This window comes from Mchenga conophoros, linkage group LG14, assembly GCF_057382185.1.
Source record: "Mchenga conophoros isolate Kocher_MC1m ecotype Shallow Benthic linkage group LG14, M_conophoros_male_GT1.1, whole genome shotgun sequence".
NCBI lineage: Eukaryota > Metazoa > Chordata > Actinopteri > Cichliformes > Cichlidae > Mchenga > Mchenga conophoros.
Genome location: NC_140539.1, coordinates 15,196,001 through 15,214,551, shown reverse-complemented (window position 1 = coordinate 15,214,551; position 18,551 = coordinate 15,196,001). Strand labels below are relative to the sequence as shown.

The window sequence follows — 18,551 nt, the reverse complement described above, 5'->3', positions numbered from 1 at the left end:
CTCTCCTTACTAGTGAAATGCTGTGTTATGTAATGTATCCTTTCCTACTCTTACTATGTCACAGCCCGCCTGAGTAACTGAGTAGCAGTGTGCGTGTGTGTGTGTGTGTGTGTGTGTGTGTGTGTGTGTGCGTGTGTGTGTGTGTGTGTGTGTGTGTACAAGCAGAGAAAAAAAATGGGCCTCAGGAATTTCAGTTCTTTAATAATCAGCTAGTTACTATTAATCACCAAGCTACGGCTCAACAAGCTTAGGAATGCAGCCTTTGAGCACGCACACACACACACACACACACACACACACACACACACACACACACACGCAGTCATATTTCTTTCACAGGACATTACATTACCTTAAATTTATTAACCTCACACTTAACCGTCACCCTAAAAGTTTACAGTGCAGGAATAGATGCGTCTGCACATGTGAAGAACACAAATTGCAGTTCCACAGTTAACAACACACAGTGAGTTGTGTCTGTAAGCTTACAGACACAACTAGTGTCTTGTCGTTGGTGTGTTGTCAGTCTTCCCCAAACCCGTTCTGATAAGATAAATGATTCCAGGGAAATTCAAAGAAATAGCGCTCTAGCAGGTACCCACATGTTGAAGACAAGCTGGGTGCCGCTGGGTGAGGGGTACCAGAGGGTGCGTGCTTGGGGAGGGCAATACGAATGTTAGGGGGTTATGTGAGGACAATGGGCCTCTCCTTCTTCCTTGCCTCCACCACTGGCACTACTGTCTTGATTCAGCACACTGCGAGGGGGAGAGAAAACACTGCCTCTTTTGTATGGCCTATGAAGACAGACCAGCCCTCCCTCTTTTCCCTCCTCTCTCCCTCTGCTCAGTCAGCCCTGTCTTTCTGTGTAATGTGCACCTGCTCGGCCTGCAAGACATCGCACACACTCACAAAAAGACTTGAGAAAGGAGCTGTGGGGAGACAGAAGAGACTATAGAAGAAAGAGCCTGCGTTGTGCATTCCCTGCATTCATATCAGGCTGAGCGTGAATTCAGAAGCTTCATGAAGAGGAAGAAAGAAAGATTTGGTTCGTCAACCAAAGTTGAACTATCTCAATAACGACATTGAGTTGTACGTGTTCATGTTTACTTCATTTGCAAAGCACAAGTCAATGTTTGCTGCTTACGGTGGTTGTTGACGGTCTCCTCGTAACGCAGAGCGTATCCTGACGAATTTGGCCAACTCATTGAATGAACACATTTTTATTTATACAGCAAAACCCAGAGCCTACAGCCTCAGAGGTGTAGACAGACTATTTTTCTATGAAATGTATTCAAATGAAATGTATTTTATTGATTGGTATGCGTTGAATTTAAGCTTGATTTAGACTTCTAAGGAAAATCTACCTCCTAATTTACAACATAAAGAAGCAAGCAGGAAACTCTTTTGAACCCTACACCACAACCTTCCACGCCATTCAGGTCGTCGCGGTCCGGGTCAACCCGACACAGATGCATTTCTCGGGAGGTGCACAGTCATCATTTGTTTATGCAGATATGAGTTCCAGTGCAAAGGTACAGAATGAGGACTCGCATAACCAAAATGTACATAAATAGATACAAATTTATATTAAAAAAATTGGCCATGGTTGCTAAAATTATTATTGTTTTGGCTTACAATAAAACTACTATGTCAATGGGTAAATTGTGTTAGTGTGGAACAACTGCCATAGAAAAATGTTATCCCTCAAAAAGTTGTGGTGGAAAATGTAAATCCAGTTCTAAGAATGTGTGTGTGGCCCACACTCATACAACCTGGTGCATGGGGTGTTTGGAGGGGGGGGGGGCAGTCTTTAATCCGTGCTGGCTGTGGCCACTTTTGGTGATCTACTGCAATCTACTCCTGTCTGGCTGGACCAGTGACCGCTCAACCAACGAGTGACTACGGTGAATTTCATTTATACAATTAAAGCAAACAAATATCTATTCAGCAAATCTGAACATCTCAAGTCTCCAGCAGTTAAAAGGAGTCATTTTATATTCTCAGTTTTATTTACATTTTTACTTTTTATACTTTAAATGGTGAGAATACGGCTTTTTTTGTCCTCAAAAATCATTCTGCCGTATCCGTAAAAGACTGCACCTTCCATATTGATTACTTGATTAAAGTCTGGTTAGTTAAGTAGCTGTTCTATAACTGGGCCAATCAGTTATGTAACTGATGCCTTGGATTGAATGAATAAGTACGATGAAGGCTCCCCGAAGACATCTGTGGAAATAGGTCCACACTGCCGCGGAGAACTGAGTTAAGACTTGAAAGATAGACCCCCGAGGAGCCTACTGTAGAGGTATTGTATTATATGTGAATCTGTGTGTGTGTGTGTGTGTGCATTTGTGCTTGTGTGGGACAAAGGGGAAAGTTCTCCATAATTTATGTCCTGCAGTTACGCAGCTGTGGAGCAACGATTGGGAATTACAGTATGATATGAGCAGGAGAAAGCTGCTACAGTGAAACCCTGATGAAAGAAAAGATAAAGAAAAACAGAGAGTGAGCGAGCGAGGAAAACACGGGAGTGAATATCTTACCATCCCTACAGAGAGCGGTCACTATGGGTGTGATAAGACAAAGGAGACCACAGGAACACTTAATGTGACACTGATGGATGTCACACCAACTAAAGCAAGGAGAGCAGATAAAGATAAAATCATTTCTGCTTTATGTGCCCTTCACAATTTACCCACGTTGGCACCAATCTACTTTAAAGGCGGTGTTATACTTTACACATCTATGAGGATGCCATTGTCTGAATCCACACCCACATTAACTACATTTTGTCACCAGAGTATGAATGTGACACTCTCCGTGGCTGTCCACGTGCCCTTCGATGTCTGTGAACCACGCAGACATCACACTACAACTACTCATCTATGTGCCACGTATGAGTGAGTGAAATCCCAGCGGCTGCAGGATGATCTGTGAGCTCAACGGTTTCAGAGTCATTGTAGATTGTGTCCTGGGGCCGTGGCAATGAGGAGGGAATATATATCTAATCAGCACTTGATCATAATGTCAGCTGAAATAACCATCATACCATGCCACTGAGTATTTCAGAAACTGCTGATCTGATGGGAATTTCCCACACAACCATCTTTAGGGTTAAGATAGTCTCAAAAAGAGGAAACACCCAGAGAGCAGGAGTTCTCTGGATGAAAATGCCTGATAGGAAGGCGACAGTAATTCCATTAACCACTTGTTACAACAAAGGTGTGCAGAAGAGCATCTCTGAACACACAGCAGAAGACCACACCCGAGTGCCACTGCTGTCAACTAAGAACAGGAAACTGAGACTACAGACTGAAAAAGTGCTGCCTGGTCTAATGAGTCTTGGTTTCTGTCATCATCATGTCAATATGAACCAAAAGCTAAGACGAATGTTTCCAGCACCTTCTTTAGGCCAATTAAGATAGCTCTGAAGGTGAAAGTGGCACAACCAACTACAAACAACCTGTACCTAACAATCCTGTGTGTCACTGATGTCAATAATGCACTGGAAAAAAAAATATTTACACCCAAAATGATTACATGTAAATTCCCATTTAATTTTGTTACATAAGTGCAATGTAAATATTCAATATGATGGAATCTGCTCAAATGAAATGTACTTTTTTGGCGTACATTCAGTTTATGCCAAGCATATTTTCCTTACTGATTAATTATTTGAACAAATAAAACTTTGATTTTTATACATTTCATTTGCATTTTACTTCAAAAAAATATTGTGTCATGTCTAAAAAGTACAAGACATTTTTTTTTGAGTATAATCATTTCAGATATTGTTGTTTGTGTATCTTGTTTATGTTCGTGACCTCACAAACTCGTTTCTCTAGCCTCATAGTGAGCAGTTGAGATAACACAGTTCAAACAATAAACCTCAACTGATAGTAACAAATACCTTTTATTGATTCTAACATTTCGACGAAATGGGCCACTACACTACTTATTGATTGTGCTGACAATTATAAAAAATAATGGCTCCTCTGATAATTAAATAAATGGATATTAGTAATACTCATCATGCTGTTGCTACATTATGCCAAAAACACATAATCTGTGATTAAAAGTTAGTTTTCTGCTTTTGAGTAATCACTTAAACTCTCATTTTCAGCCTAGAAACTTATTTTAGGACTCACTGTGCTACATTCTGAAAGTGAAAATAATTTAACTTCTAGACAGGTTGAAAAAATGAACACATCAAAGAGAACAAAGAGCCTCTATAGACTAATCTGAGTTGAGCTCATTCCTCCTTCCATTTTGTGTGTTTGTAGTCGTGTGTGTGTGTGTGTGTGTGTGTGTGTGAGCCCGAAATGTTTTCTGCAGGCATAACTGTGTCAAATAGCACTGAATCCACCCTAAAGAGTGCACGTTTGGGTTGGGGGCTTCTCTTTTTTCTCTGATTTGGCTCTGCTGTGCTGCGAGACTCTTAACTGCTGAGAGGATTTCCACAGCAGAGGGGGAGCAGTGCTGGTTGAAAATGTGCATTACCGCCACACTCAGCCAACTAACACTCATGCACACTTTCAAGACCATTCATTATTCATTACTCCCCGCTGCCTTCCACAGCCCGAACTCGGTCTCGTGCTCCGAGCTGAGCGGAAGCGTGCTCCGGATTCAGCGTACGGGCCTGACTCAGGAGTACCGACTGAACGCTTTCACAGCATCATCAGGACGTGATTCTTATTAGAAAGCGATTGTTTAATGTGTTTCTAAACTTGGAAGTGTTCTCATAACCTGCATCCTGCATGTTATCCAGGCTTCCTGTTTCCTGAGTGAGCAGAATGAATCGCAGAAATGAGCAATGAAAGTTGGCTTTTACTGTCATATATAATCACCTACAGTATGATTTACAAATGAGGAGCAAGGAAATGTTTTTAAATCAGCTTTTCCAAACAACCTAGTCTTATTTTATTTACTTACATTATTTTACTTTGCACATAGAAACAAAATCAGCAATCCCGGTTTATTCTTGTTTGGCAAATTTCTCCAGCTCCTCCAGATTTGATGGTCTTCTGGCATGGATCTTGGTCTTCAGGTCAGGGCTTTGTGCAGGCCAGTGAGCTATGTTAACTTTGGTCAGCAGGAGCGACGTATGTTTTGGCTCGTTGTTGTGCTGAAGACAAAGGGATGACTCAGATCCAGTTTTGCTACTGACTGCTGGAGTTTGTCACACGTCCTTCTTTCTTCATGATTCCTTCCACCTTAATGAGATTCCCAGTTTCAGATACACTGGAGCATCTTCACAGCATTTTGCTCCCATCACCGTGCTTCACCGCGGGGATGGTGATCTCTGGATTGTACGGCTCTCCCTTCTTTCTCCAAACAGCTGTGGTTTCATCTCATCTGACCAAAGGATGTGTCTCCAGCAAGCATAATCTTTCTCCAGGTCGTCTTTGACATAAGTAAGAAGTGGAATTTTTCTTGGCCTGTACCCCCTCCTTTGCAGGGTTCTAGTGATTTTCTTCTTTGAGACTACAATTCCTGAAAAAGTCATTCACTAATGCCCTGGCAGTGGTTCTGTGGCCTTTAGACACATCTCTCACAAGTTTTCTTTCCAAAGTCTTGGAAATCTTCCTATTTCTGACAGGCTTGTTGTATACGACGTGGCTCTCGTTGAATTTTTTTGATGACACTTTTGGAAACTGTGATGTTGTATAGCCATCTCCTGCTTTGTGAGCATCAACAACTTTTTCTCACAAGTCTAAATTGATGTGTTGTGTTTTTGGCATGATGCTTTCTCAGTGACAGCTCAAACCCTCGCTAAAGTTTTTATACTTTGTGCAAATAGCATGCTAACCCTGAATTCTAATTAGATTATACAGGCATTGTGCATTACACAGTTAAAGCACATCATAGTACAGCAGTGGTTTGTGCTGTAGCTCAATGAAAAGGTTGGGTTTTCAGGTGGAGAAATATTTTTTTAATGACATATTTGTTATTTTGCACAAATTGAAATAATTGATTCTTTCTAAAGAACTGTATCATGTTCAGAAATGCTATGTTAAAATTACTCGCTCTAGTAAAAAAAAACAGTTGGGAAAATTTCTAATAAAAAGCTTTTTCATAGCAAGGACTAATAATTTTGTCCCGTAATTTGCACTCTGTAATTAGTTTCCTAAAAATATCCAAGGTAATGCAAAGCTGTTGAGCAATATAACTCCAAATAATCTAAGGTCTGCCATCATGAACTTAAAATAAAAGAGTGTACCTTAAATTCTTTCTTTTTTTTTGGCCTGTCCCGTTTGGCTCTTTTGCCATCAGAATTGTTGTCTAAAGGCAAAGAAAGATGCCCAACGGATTTAAGTGTACCTTAAATTCTAAATAATAAGCAATATAAGTGTCATGAATAACTGCTAAATCACACAAATACAAATATGTATTTCTTTGTTATTATATACACGTTATTTTATTTTAGAAATCTTATGCACAAAAATACTAAGAGGTTATTTCAAGTTCATACAGTGAACGATAATCTCCTTCCTTCCTGGGACATCAACATCTGTCTGAAGTCTGTGACCTTGAAGAGTCCCCACCACCACACACATACACACAAACACACACACACACACACACACACACACACACACACACCGTCTGTATTCTCACACAAATACAAGTGAAGCAACAGTATAGATCTGGATTTGAGCGCGGGATTAGGGGAAGAAATGCACAGACTAAATGTGAGTAATGCCACTGAACTTGCCTTTCAAGCTCCGGGAGCACATTCCTTTGCATGTTACCCTGAGAAACAGAGAGGCACAGATGACTACTCTGTGACATCAAAAAATTTTCAAAATGTTCAAAAGATGAGGTGCCACGCGTCCTTCCAGGATACACTACCTCCCCCCAAAATGACCACGCATTTAGCCCGGAATTACTGTGAGTGTTTACGCGCGACAGCCCAGGAAAACACCTCTCATATCCACTTGCGCGCTCCCCCGGGTTTAGTAGTAGGCTATCTTTATCTGTGGCGTCATGGATTCTGGGGTATCCTCAGTAAAGACAGGAAAAAAGTCGGCTTAGTGGGCGACCAGAAAGTGTGTGGTGCATCCACTGCTTTCAACTCGTGCAGTCAACTTTCCCGACATCAAGGAATGTGGGTGACATATTCCCGTCTCTTATGACAGAGAGCATGCAACAAGAAACCCCCCTCCCAGCAGCCCGCTTCGTTTCCAAACACCCACGGACTCGGACAGCTTACCTGCTCCACGCAGCACGTCGACAGCACGCGGACGCTTAATGTGGATCCTCGCGCAGTATCTTCAAACCGCGCTCCAAAGCCTCACATAGCAACACAAATAAAAAAAGCCCTGCGCAGATCCAGGTCCTCTCTCAGAGCAACCCTCACTGTCGTCCTCCTCGGTCACCATGGGAAAGCGCGCCATCTTGCGGCCGATCGGATTGCGCGGAGCAACAGGTGTATGGAGGGAGGGACAGGTGAGGACGCTGCGTTCAGAAGCCCTCGGAAAAATATGGAGATTATTTCAAACTCAGCTTCAGTGGTTAAAGCGATCTTTAAACAGGACTCGCTTTTTGTGACACGATTAGTTAACCCAATGGTTCATTTAAAATTTTTTTTAAAATAAAATAATGCAAAAACGAAACAAAACAAAACAAAGAAATCATATGGTTTTCAAGCGTCAGGCGTGGCCAAGGTTATTATAGTTAACTAAAACTAAACACTAAAACTAAATGTGAACAAATCTTTTCAGTTAACTAAAATAAAGATAAAAACTAGACTTTTGAAAAAAATAAAACTAATAAAATTATGTAGTGAACTTGGAAAACTAACTATAAAAAATATAGAGGACACATCAGTTAGTTTGGCTAAAAAAATAAATAAATAAAATCTTGTAACACCTGTACTGATTCTGATTCTGATTCTGATTCATACAATAAAAGTAAATACTAAAATTGAGACTGAAAATAACAGAAACTAAACTACAATTCAACACTTTCAAGCAATAAAAACTAATCTGAAATGCCCATATCGGATTAGAAATGAAGTGCCAAATTGTACTTCAACTGAAACATATTACAGCATATTATTGCTGTTATTACAGGTGGGTTATTATTAGTTGTGTGATGATGGTTGTATTGTATATGCTGGTGTTTACATTAGTTTTTGATAATATAAAAATGTAATAAGGAAGAAAAGTACGGAAGCGTAGAGCTGCCACCCAGGCAAAAGAAAAATACAAGTGTATCACGTTTAACGTGAAAAGTTTATTGTTCTAACAAGATACTTTTCCTGTTTGTACAATATTCTATCATGTTTGTACAATATACTTTTCACGTTTGAACAACATAATATCACGTTATTGTTGATATTATGTTGTTCAAACGTGAAAAGTATATTGTTAGAACAATAAACTTTTCACGTTATAAAAACTTTCACGTTTGCCTGGGTGGCAGCTCTACGCTTCCGTAGGAAAAGGCTTGTAGCAAAGGCGATATAGTTTTTCACTGTATTGACGTCATTCATTCATTGCTCTGGTCAGTAGATGGTGGTATTTTCCCAGGCATCGCGTCCGGCGTGAGACTTCATTTTGCGGTGCCTTCAAAATAAAAGCACATGATTTTGTCTACTTCATGGAGCGATACGTGAATGAAGTACATGAGAAATGAATGGGAACTATTAACGTCAAAAATATGTATTTGTATATTATACACGAAAATACATTCTACTGTGGCATTGAAATAAAAACACACATGACTTTTGCTATAGCGTATGCTGTTTTCGTAAATACGTACCTGGGTACAACTTTGAAAAAATGTTTTCTACATAAATATATACAAATTAAGTATCCCAGTTTACAAAAAAAGAGATATTATTTTTAAATTAATAAATAGCCTGGCATTATATTGTAAATTTCTCAAGCAGTATTAAATTGTCCTCAAAGAGGATTTTACTTTGAATTCGCACCGGATGTTGCATCTTATCCTGGCCCGCTTCACACAGGAGACCGCTGATGGTGGACGGAGAAGCTATCCGTAATCTTTTTCAAAGGGCTTGAACGTGTGAGGATGCTGGTGAAGTTTGTACAAACTAGCAAACAGCCTGGAGTCTTTTACGAGTCCGTTTTAGTCAGGTGAGCGGTCACTGAACTTAATTATGTTTTTTGTATGTTTGTTTGTTTGTTAGCATCTCTTCCAAATCCATTTAAATTAGCCTGAAGCATGATTGCGTCCACATAAACACCACAAGTGGCTCTCTGGACAGCTGTGAGCGTGGGTAGGCCAGACTGAGCGTGCACCATGAGCAAACTTATCGCTTACTGACGTATTTTTTAAAATGTAGACGTAATTACTGATTTGGGATGGACCTAACACTTTATGTTCTTTCCTCTGTACCTTCCACAGTTTTCTTTGTTCGTTTTGCTCACTGTCTGTTTTATTTTTCTGTCTTTCAGACTCGAGAAATGACATAAGAAGTCTGTTTGTACAGGCAGGTAGTGGTGCCACATAAATCTGCTTTCTCCAGGCTTTAGCTTTGTTGACAAAACAAAAACACACCCAGGCTACTTAGAAAGTTGAAGTAGGAGGAAAAGGAGGAGGAGGTAGAGGAAATCAGTCACTCCTCATGGCCAGCGGGCGTTTTCCAGGCAAGAGTGCAGATGTGGCCATCAACAACTGGACTGCTCCATCTCAGGGCAGACCGCTGTGTGTCAACGGGACACCATGGATCCTTTACCTGCTTGAGGAATGTGTGGACAACATCTGGGAGTACTGCAGTGTTGTGATAGGACTCATATCCATGTTCTGTTTTTTGTTGTCCACGATACCGTGAGTAATTACTTTGATTATTGTCGGCTTACCGTGCAACCAGCTCAGCCAGTCAGAAATGTTAATGTTAATGTCTTATATTTGTCTTTAATCTGACTTGCTGGGTCTTTCCAGGCAGGTCTATGAGGCCTATCGGAATGGAAAAGTGGAGGAGGCCATGTCTTTTGGGTTTCTCGTCTTCCTCCTCAGTGGAGACCTGACCAGCTTCGCTGGATGCTATCTCACTAGCCAGCTGCCCATTCAGGTGAACACAGACAATTCAGCCTGGCTGGTTGAGGTCTGCTGGCTGTGCAGTGTGAATCTCTATCAAGCTTTTGAAGGGATAGTCATTATCCTGATACTGATTTTCTTTTTTTCATTTTACTTGACATTTCTCTCTCTTGATTTGTCCCACTCTCAGGTTGTCACAGTGGTGTTTTACATCTTCACTGACTTGATTCTCGTCTCCCAGTTTCTCTACTATAAGATCAAAAACAGCTCCAGCAGAAGTGAGTCCTGACACCGTCTCTGCTCTTAGGTTAAACCTCTGGCAAAGCATGATGTCTGGTTTAAATACAGCACTGTGCAAAAGTCTTATAACATAAAGAAGTGATGGGTAACGCAAGACTTTTGTGCACTTGTTATGTAGCATTTTCCATCACAACCATCTCAGGGGTTTATAGAGAATGGTCCAAAAAACAGAAAGTATCCAGTGAGCAGCAGATGAATGGATAAAAGAGATTGTTTCGAGTACATAAGAAGACAAATAAAATAACCACATTACAAACAACACATGCAGAAGAGCATCTCTGAATGCACAGCACATTTCACCTTGACGCACATGTGCTGCAGCAGCAGAAGACCACACCGAGTACAGAGCTAAGAACAGGAAACCGAGGATACAGTTTACATAGGCTCAATAAAACTGGACAATCGCATCGTGGTCATGCAGCAGACAAATCTTCAGCAACTGTGTGATCCTATAGTGTCTAACAATGTGTAAGAATTCAGGCAGTGCTAATGGAAAAATGGGGTGAATGTCTAATTACCTCCACCAAGGAGGTTGTGTTTTTGGTAATGTTTCTGTGTGTCTTATTTATAGCTCCAAAAGTTTTGAATGAGTTGTGATAAAACCTTGCAGGGGTGTAGAGTAGGGTTTAATATTATACAATAGTTATTCAAGTTATTTATATCCAGTTATCATCCTACTCCTACATAATGTTTGTGTAGTCAGTGTAAACATCTGTCGTGCTGCCCTTATCTGATTTGCACTGCTCTGCAAACTTCATTGGGTAGTAATCTTAATTATACTGTTGCCTAAGCAAGACTGAACCTACAGGTACTGTTTTTGTTGTTGCTGGATACGTTTGTTACTGAGTTTGTGTGTGTTTGTCGTTTAGAAAATCCCGCGCTGAAGTGGGTGTGCTTCATGTGGTGTGGCGCTGGGACATTAGCACTCCTGGCTTTACCCAAGCTCATTATAGACAACGGTTCACATTTAAACACTCAGGTAAGACGCAAACACCTTTCCACTTGAGATTACCCACTCTTCCGTAGGTGCAGCATTAACTCTTTTCTCTTTATTTCACTGTTATCTTACCCAGAGTCCAGCCAGCTCCAAGTCAGTGGAAATCACTGGTTATGTATGTGGATATTTGGCATCTGTTTTCTACCTCTGCTCCCGTTTTCCACAAATCCATAAAAATGTAAGTAACTTTTTTTTTTTGACTCACTTTATTCTCAGAAACATGGTTTGTGTGTTTGGATTGGAGGTTTGTGGAAAGCTCAAATTACTATGTATGAGTTGGTCATAAATGGGGATGGAGAAGATGGTGAAGTATGGATATTTGTGAATACTGCATGTGTGTCAAAATGAAAGCCAGGCGTTGAAGACAATGGCGCTGTTGTGCTGAAGAAACACATTGGCTCGATTGCAGCGATTAATCACCAGAGGGGATTGTCTCAGTAGCGTGCTAGTGCCAGAGAGACTTCTGGGCACAAAACATGGACTCCCATGATGTTGTAAATCATTTAGGTCGCTTTTGCCCCTGTGGAAATGTAAACATGTTAGAGCACGTCCAAAATGTCATTCCAAGTCTACAAAACAATTAAAACTGTTGCTGTTTAGGATTCCCTTCAGAGTTTCTCTCACATACGCTCACTTGTTGCCTGACATTGTGGGGGAATAATCAGCAGGATATTCATACTCTGCTGCTAAACACTTCTTCAGGGACGGACTGAATTTAGCAGCAACAGCAGAGTGTAAAACTCCATTTTATCTTTCAAGGTTGAAATGTGTCTTTGGTTTCTTAATATCGGATGGATACTGCCTTTCCTCATCCTTTCAGTGATAGATGCGATGAACAAAGCCAGCCTGTTTATGTGAAGCACACATGCTTCCTGCTGTTTGTTAGTAGGATGAATTCGCTGTTGGCTGTTATCTCTTTTGGGGATTTGTTGATACCAATAAAGCAATTCAATAAATCTAGTCTTATCCTTTAATCTTGTTGAGGTTCTCTGTGTCTGTTTGTTTGGAGTGCAAGTCCACTGAATTGAGATTAATGTAAGTGAAACAACATGTACTTAACTCTCTTTTTCATTGACAGTGACTCTGGGTTTTTGTGTGTGGGGGGGCTTCATGAAACCAGGAGTTGTTGTCACAGGTGGTGCTATAAAGAGGCCAGGAAAAATCCAACTCCACCAAATTAGCACTAAATTACGCTTGTTGTTTAGTTGTTTAAATTCCTTTTTTCTTCTTTTGTGGTGAGGTATCCCAGCAGACATCGAGGCAAAGTTTAAACCTTCACATAAGACATCGTTACAGGGAAAGTTGCCATTTTTATCCGGCTGTAGCTGTGGGAGACCAATCAGACAAATGTTTCTGGCCATCCCTGCTAACAATAAGAGTCGCTATAAGCCCAGTGTAAGACTGCTGTGGTGCTTCTTGTTTGTCTGTTAATTATCTGTTAACTATTCTAGTTCCAGCGACAGTCTACAGAGGGCACCTCCTACCTGCTGTTCGCCCTGGCCATGATGGGTAATGGGACGTATGGGCTGAGCGTCATAGTTGTCCTTCCGGCATTGAAGGGCTCCAAACAGAACTTCATCGTCAAACATCTGGCCTGGCTCATCGGCAGCCTGGGAGTCCTCATACTCGACTGTTTTGTATCCTTCAAATAATAATAATAAGCCCAACTGTACAAACTTAATGCAAAATCTGACCCGATAAATCATAATAGGGTAATATTGCTTGTAATGTTTTTGCATGTGCAGTAAATTTAAAGCATTCAGCATGCTGATTTTGTCCCAACTTGTGTACAACCCCAATTAGAAAACAGCTGTCTGAAATGTAAATAAAATAAATGCAGTGATTTGCAAATTTGATAGTAGAACATGTCAAATGTTTAAATGGTTTATTATTTACAGGAAAAAATAAGCTGAATTTAGAGTTTAATGTCCATGTTTACCACTGTGTACCGTCCCACTTCAGCACCAGGGGCCCGTTCTTCGTACGTCGCTCACTACATCCAAGATCAAATGACACATCCAAGACCAAACCATCGCGCTAACCGTGAGCTCGCTAATCCGGTTCCCCGAACACACCTGCTGTTGACGATTAGTACAGCTGGACGCAGTAATGTGACATCACTGGGTGTCGTAAAAGGGGCTACGCATCGATAGTGGAAACATTGATCGGCAACCCTCTGATTGGTCGGCGAAAATGTCGACGGAGCGCGCTCGGCTCGGTATTTTTCGGCAGCAGAGCAAGAACTCTTGAGTGAGGGATTTCAGGAGTTTCAGAGTTTAATCAGAACGCAAGGGAACACTGCAAAGGCTGCAAAAGCAAGGAGAGAGGGCTGGCAGAAAGTTGCTGACAAATTAAACTCGTAAGTAATTTAATAATAACAATAATAGAGTGGATTTATATAGCGCTTTTCAAGGCACCCAAAGCGCTTTACATTGCCACTATTCAGTCACTCTCACATTCACACACTGGTGGAGGCAGCTACGGTTGTAGCCACAGCTGCCCTGGGGCAGACTGACAGAAGCCAGGCTGCCATATCGCGCCATCGGCCCCTCTGGCCAACACCAGTAGGCGGTAGGGTAGATTTATCATATCACACTATATTATCCAATATTATATTACATTATATTATATTATAATATGTTATATTATATCCCCTTTCACATTAGAGCCACAACAGGACCCACTAGAACATGGGAACAAGTAAAAGTGAAATATAAGAATATTCTACAGAATGGTAATATTTATCACTTATATTGCTTTTCGTCTCTTGAAAAGAGACCCTGGAATAATCTGTTTGTTTATAACAGCAACCAAGAAAAGGGCAGAGCAAAAAAAAGACAGGTGGTGGTCCTGCACCCCCTCGTCAACAAGTTGGTTAAGTAAATAATATCCTCACGGGAAAATCGATATCTCTATGAGCACACTGTCGCGCTGAGCTAAAGGATCCTGTCTGTCCCGCAATATACGCTGAATTCTGAAAACTCTCCTTATCAATCTTGCACCTTCCGCAATGGGTGGCTCGCGTAAACGGACAGGACATGGCTGCGACAGGCTTCCCAAATCCACCTTCGCTTTTATAGCCGTGGTCTCTCATCTTGATTACACAAAGTAATTTACAATTACTACTCTGAAATATGAATTACATCTGTAACAATCACATACATGTAATAGAATGATTAATAGTACATTTCCCTTTTTTAGGAAATGACCTGTATGTATCTGTGTGACATCAATAAAAGGATCAAGTACTGCATTATCTTTAGTTACATTGATAATATTTATTTATGGTGAAACAGTGGTGGAATATAGCTGTTGCTTTCGTATAAATGAAGCGGACATACCTGCGTGGCCGCGATCTAATCCTGTTTACATAAAGTAAACCTGCTCCCCAGCAGGTTTACGCTTACGACTCTGTTGCTATGGCAGCAAGTCCCGGATGAGCTTCGGGGAACCGAACGATCCAAGATCACGCGAAATCGTCAACAATCAAATCCAGCTAACTTACTTAGCGAGGTACGAAGAACGGGCCCCTGGACTCTTCTACTGTGAAACTGCTGTTGTGATGGCAGCAGCATGTGGTTTAGCATTTGCTGAAATCTGCTAGGACTTCCCTGAAAAAGACGTTGGTCCCTCTACTCCATGTTTTCCCAAACAAATTTGAAATCTTCTGACCACAGAACTGTTTTCCACTTTGCTTTAGACCATTTAAATGAGCCTTGGCTCAGAGAAGACTGTGTTCATATAAGTCTTCTTCTTTGCATGACAGAGCTACAATCTTTATTCATGAATATCATGGTGAACTGTGGTCAGACAGTGATTTGTGCAAGTGTTCCTGAGCCCATGCAGTGATTTCCATCACAGAATCATGTTTTTAATGCAGTGCTGCCTGAGGGCCCAAAGATCAAAAGCATCCAGTGTTGATTTTCAGCCTTGTCTCTTGCACACAGAGATTTCTCCAGATTCTCTGAATCTTTTGATGATGATACTTAGACGATAAGATATTCCAAGTCTTCACTATTTTACACTGAGTAACATTATTCTAAAATTCTCTCATAATTTAAAGACAGATTTTAGTAGGTTGGTAGGTTTTCAGTGACTTCAGCCTTAAGGTCAAGGTCAGAGGGAGGAAAATCATGTGAGTGCGATAACTTGAGAACAAGGCGACGTAGGATTTTAACATTCATACCATAGGTGCGTCTGCCAAGAGGCTGAGGGGTAGCACTGGCTGCTGCCAGTCTTTTCATTTCTGAGAAACACCAGTCTCTTAGATGTTCTTTTTATACCCAGTCACGTTGCTATTCAACAGGTTTTCATCCCAATGTGTAACATACCAACGACTGTGACAAATCGTTACTATGTTACGCGTTCGGATGCGTGAGAGCAGGTTGGAATGAACCTACACGTGTGGAGGCATGACAGCGGGCTGACATGAATCTATAAATGTGTTAAGGTTAGGAATAGAAAGCTGCTAAGTCATTGCTTCGAAATGACCTCAAATTTACTTAACATGCTAAATTTTCTCAGTTTCAACATTTGCTATGTTTTCCACGTTGTGTTGTGAATAAAATATGGGTTTATTAGATTTGCAAATCATTGCTTTCTGATTTTATTTCAATTTTACACAGTGTCCCAACCTTTTTGATATTGCAGTTGTAAAATGTCTGAACTTACAGTGTCCGTACAACCCTTGACCGAATCAGGTAACTGCCCAGTTCATCATGTACAGGAAGAACATTTCTGCCAAAAGCAGTGCGCTACGCCATATCCCAGAGGTGGAACCTCTTCTGAGTGAGGAAGAGGAGCTGACAGTGTTGTAGGACAGAGATCAAACACCAGCAGCGATTGGACTATCAGTCTTTGTTTGGAGCTCTCAGGGGTTGCTGAACATGAGTCTCATTTTCTTTGCACACAAGAGGACAATCTCCTGTTTAGTGTGTTAATAAAGAAAGAAAGAGGAGGTAACAGTTTCCTTAACACTGGAGATTAACTACCAGTTTAGAAGCTCTTCCATAGTTTCTCTTTAGTCTGGCTTGCCTGCATGACTTGGGTCATTTTTGCACTTGGACCTCTTGATTTTGTTTATGGATGGAAAAACTATATTTAAAAGCAATCAGTGAGCTTCCATGTTTAAAATAGGGCTCTTAAAACCAATTAGCCATTTCTAAAATGAAACCTTTGCCAGTATCTGCGGAACCTGATGTATTAATATATTTTTTAAGATAGTAGGTATCAGCACCAAAAGCCAACGAAAGCAAATTTTCCAAATACTCCCCTAGTAAGCACAGAAGTGTGGAATTACATTGGTCTTATCTCACTTTGTGGCCCTGTAGCTAACCCTTTACAGCCATACGAGACAACGCTGGGATAAAAAGAACCAACTCTGATGTTTTAATGTGAATCTGATAGTGTTATATAATGTGAAAAGGATTTTTCGTGTTTAATGTTTAAGGACTAGTGGATTTCTTTGCTTTGCGTTCTCTTTGTTGTCCACCAGGAGAAACAGTGTGTACCCTTTAAAACTGTTAATAGTCTTAATATAAATGCATTGCATAAACACATCACTGTTTTTAAGCTAATGTGAATCAGATTGTTAAAGTAGATAATAACTTAAGAAACTGTATTTCTTAAAAACAGCAGTTGAACTGTTTGTCCTTCCAAGTCCCTGATTATGACCTCCCTGCAGATGTCCTCTCTTAAGTTTCCGTGTGCTGGCATTGTCTTTTTAAAAATGTTATAACGTTTATTAAAAAAGAAAGAAGACGCGTTCAATGACGTTATCTAAAAATAGGAGCATTATAAAATTAGTCCACGTGTCTAATCTGTCATCGGGTTTGTGGGAGAGAGTATGCTCTTGTCAAGCCAAATTTATTTGCATTATTTCGTAGCGTGTCCTTATTAGCTTCTTTACAGTTGTTCCCAGAACTAATGCTAATTGAATAGATGACAACAGAGGAGAGAAAGGAAAAAAATGGTGTACTAATAGATGAGTGGTTTCATCTTATGATTATATTTTTTTGTAAGTATTGATTTAGACTAATGCTAATAATAATAATAATAGTCTTAATAATATTAGTTAATTCATAGTAAATTAGTTACTAGTGAATTATATTCTTTCTTCTGACAGATGGTTTTCTCATACAACATGTATGTGGCATAGTCACTTTTAACCTGATCATCTGTTTAACTTCAGTTCTGCAGATTTCTCTACCTCAGGCAAGTGTGGGCATCTTTTTGTGTTAAAAAACAAACAAACCATTAGTCATTAGTCCCAGTACTAGCCCGAGAAAATTCATTTGCAAATATGCAATAATAACTTCTTCACTAATAATTCAGTACTTCTAGTGATTTATTGTATTTTCAAAATGTTCCTGTTTCTCTGATTGTTTTTGTATTGAATATATTATTAGGACCTTTTGCTGCTACAGACTGTGGAGCATATATATAAGTTGTTGAGATGGGTTTATTTTATTTCCTTTTTTAATCTTCCATTGTGTTGCCTTTTAATAAATGTGTATTATGCCAAGTTTAAATAACTCCATTGTATCTTTCTAAAATATACTATGTACTGTTTTGATTGAAAGAAATCAAGAATTTGGTCTCAAATTTCACATCAAAGTTTGAAGGTTCTGTCTTTGAGTCACAGAAATGTACAAGTTTACAATGTCTTCTCAGTCATGTCCGTAGTTTGCTGAACGAAACTGTGCACCTCCACAGTGGATTTTAAATCCAAAACTCGAGATGCGATTGAAATGCAGGCTTTCAGCTCTACTTCAAGGGGTTTTATCAAAATGTTGCATTAACTGTTTATGAATTACAGCCAATTTTATGCACAGTCCTCCATTTTCACTGACTCAAGCAGACTTTGCTAGAAAACATCCAAAATAGCCTGAAGTAGCAGTTCTGGGAGAAAAAGACTAAAAAAATATTTGGACAGAATAACAACATAAATTTATACCAGAATTATGGAAAGAGGCAAGTATGGAGGAAAAATTGGCTCATAGTGGAGGCAGTTTTATGGCATAGCTTTGTATAGCTGCCATTGGAAGCTGGGCACTAGTGTCTAAGGGTGACGTAAAGTAGCAGGCTGAATTGTGAAGTGTACAGGCTATACTCATACAAAATGCCACAGAGTCGATCAGACAGCTACAGTAACCATGAGCGCTCCAACTCCATGCGCGACTTCTGAAAACAATGCTGCAAAAGCACATATAACACAAACAGAAGGACATGCAGCAAAAGGTCATAA

The 18,551-nt window shown here is 40.2% G+C and overlaps 2 protein-coding genes across 4 annotated transcripts in view; one reads left to right on the top strand and one right to left on the bottom strand.

The window, feature by feature from the left end:
• Nucleotides 1-7,956, bottom strand: part of veph1 (ventricular zone expressed PH domain-containing 1) — a 93,740-nt gene extending 85,784 nt beyond the window's left edge. The window contains exon 1 of the mRNA XM_085245461.1: nt 7,214-7,956. The gene's annotated coding sequence lies outside the window, so the exon portion shown is untranslated. The remainder of the gene's footprint in view (nt 1-7,213) is intronic.
• A 1,009-nt stretch (nt 7,957-8,965) lies between these two features.
• LOC146559474 (lysosomal amino acid transporter 1 homolog) lies at nt 8,966-17,838 on the top strand. Of its 3 annotated transcripts, none has more exons than XR_014888343.1 (8): nt 8,966-9,104; nt 9,426-9,798; nt 9,913-10,042; nt 10,199-10,286; nt 11,178-11,287; nt 11,382-11,483; nt 12,757-14,669; nt 14,701-15,992. XR_014888343.1 is itself a non-coding variant. In XM_085245460.1 (8 exons), exons 2-8 carry the CDS (start codon nt 9,718-9,720, stop codon nt 16,120-16,122), a joined length of 810 nt encoding a protein of 269 aa, XP_085101586.1. In that variant the 5' UTR covers nt 8,966-9,104; nt 9,426-9,717; the 3' UTR covers nt 16,123-17,838. The 3 variants fall into 3 exon arrangements, 2 of the variants coding, with proteins under 2 accessions (XP_085101586.1, XP_085101585.1); XM_085245460.1 differs by lacking the exon at nt 14,701-15,992 and adding an exon at nt 16,006-17,838 and having other exon boundaries at nt 9,917-10,042; nt 12,757-12,942; XM_085245459.1 differs by lacking the exon at nt 14,701-15,992 and adding an exon at nt 16,006-17,838 and having other exon boundaries at nt 12,757-12,942.
• Nucleotides 17,839-18,551: the final 713 nt, after the last annotated feature.

Coding starts and splice junctions, on each gene's coding strand:
- LOC146559474 (XM_085245459.1), top strand. CDS start 9,596: ATGGCCAGCGGGCGTTTTCCAGGCAAGAGTGCAGATGTGGCCATCAAC. Junction 10,043..10,198: donor CTAGCCAGCTGCCCATTCAG/GTGAACACAGAC, acceptor TCCCACTCTCAG/GTTGTCACAGTGGTGTTTTA. Junction 11,288..11,381: donor GTTCACATTTAAACACTCAG/GTAAGACGCAAA, acceptor TATCTTACCCAG/AGTCCAGCCAGCTCCAAGTC.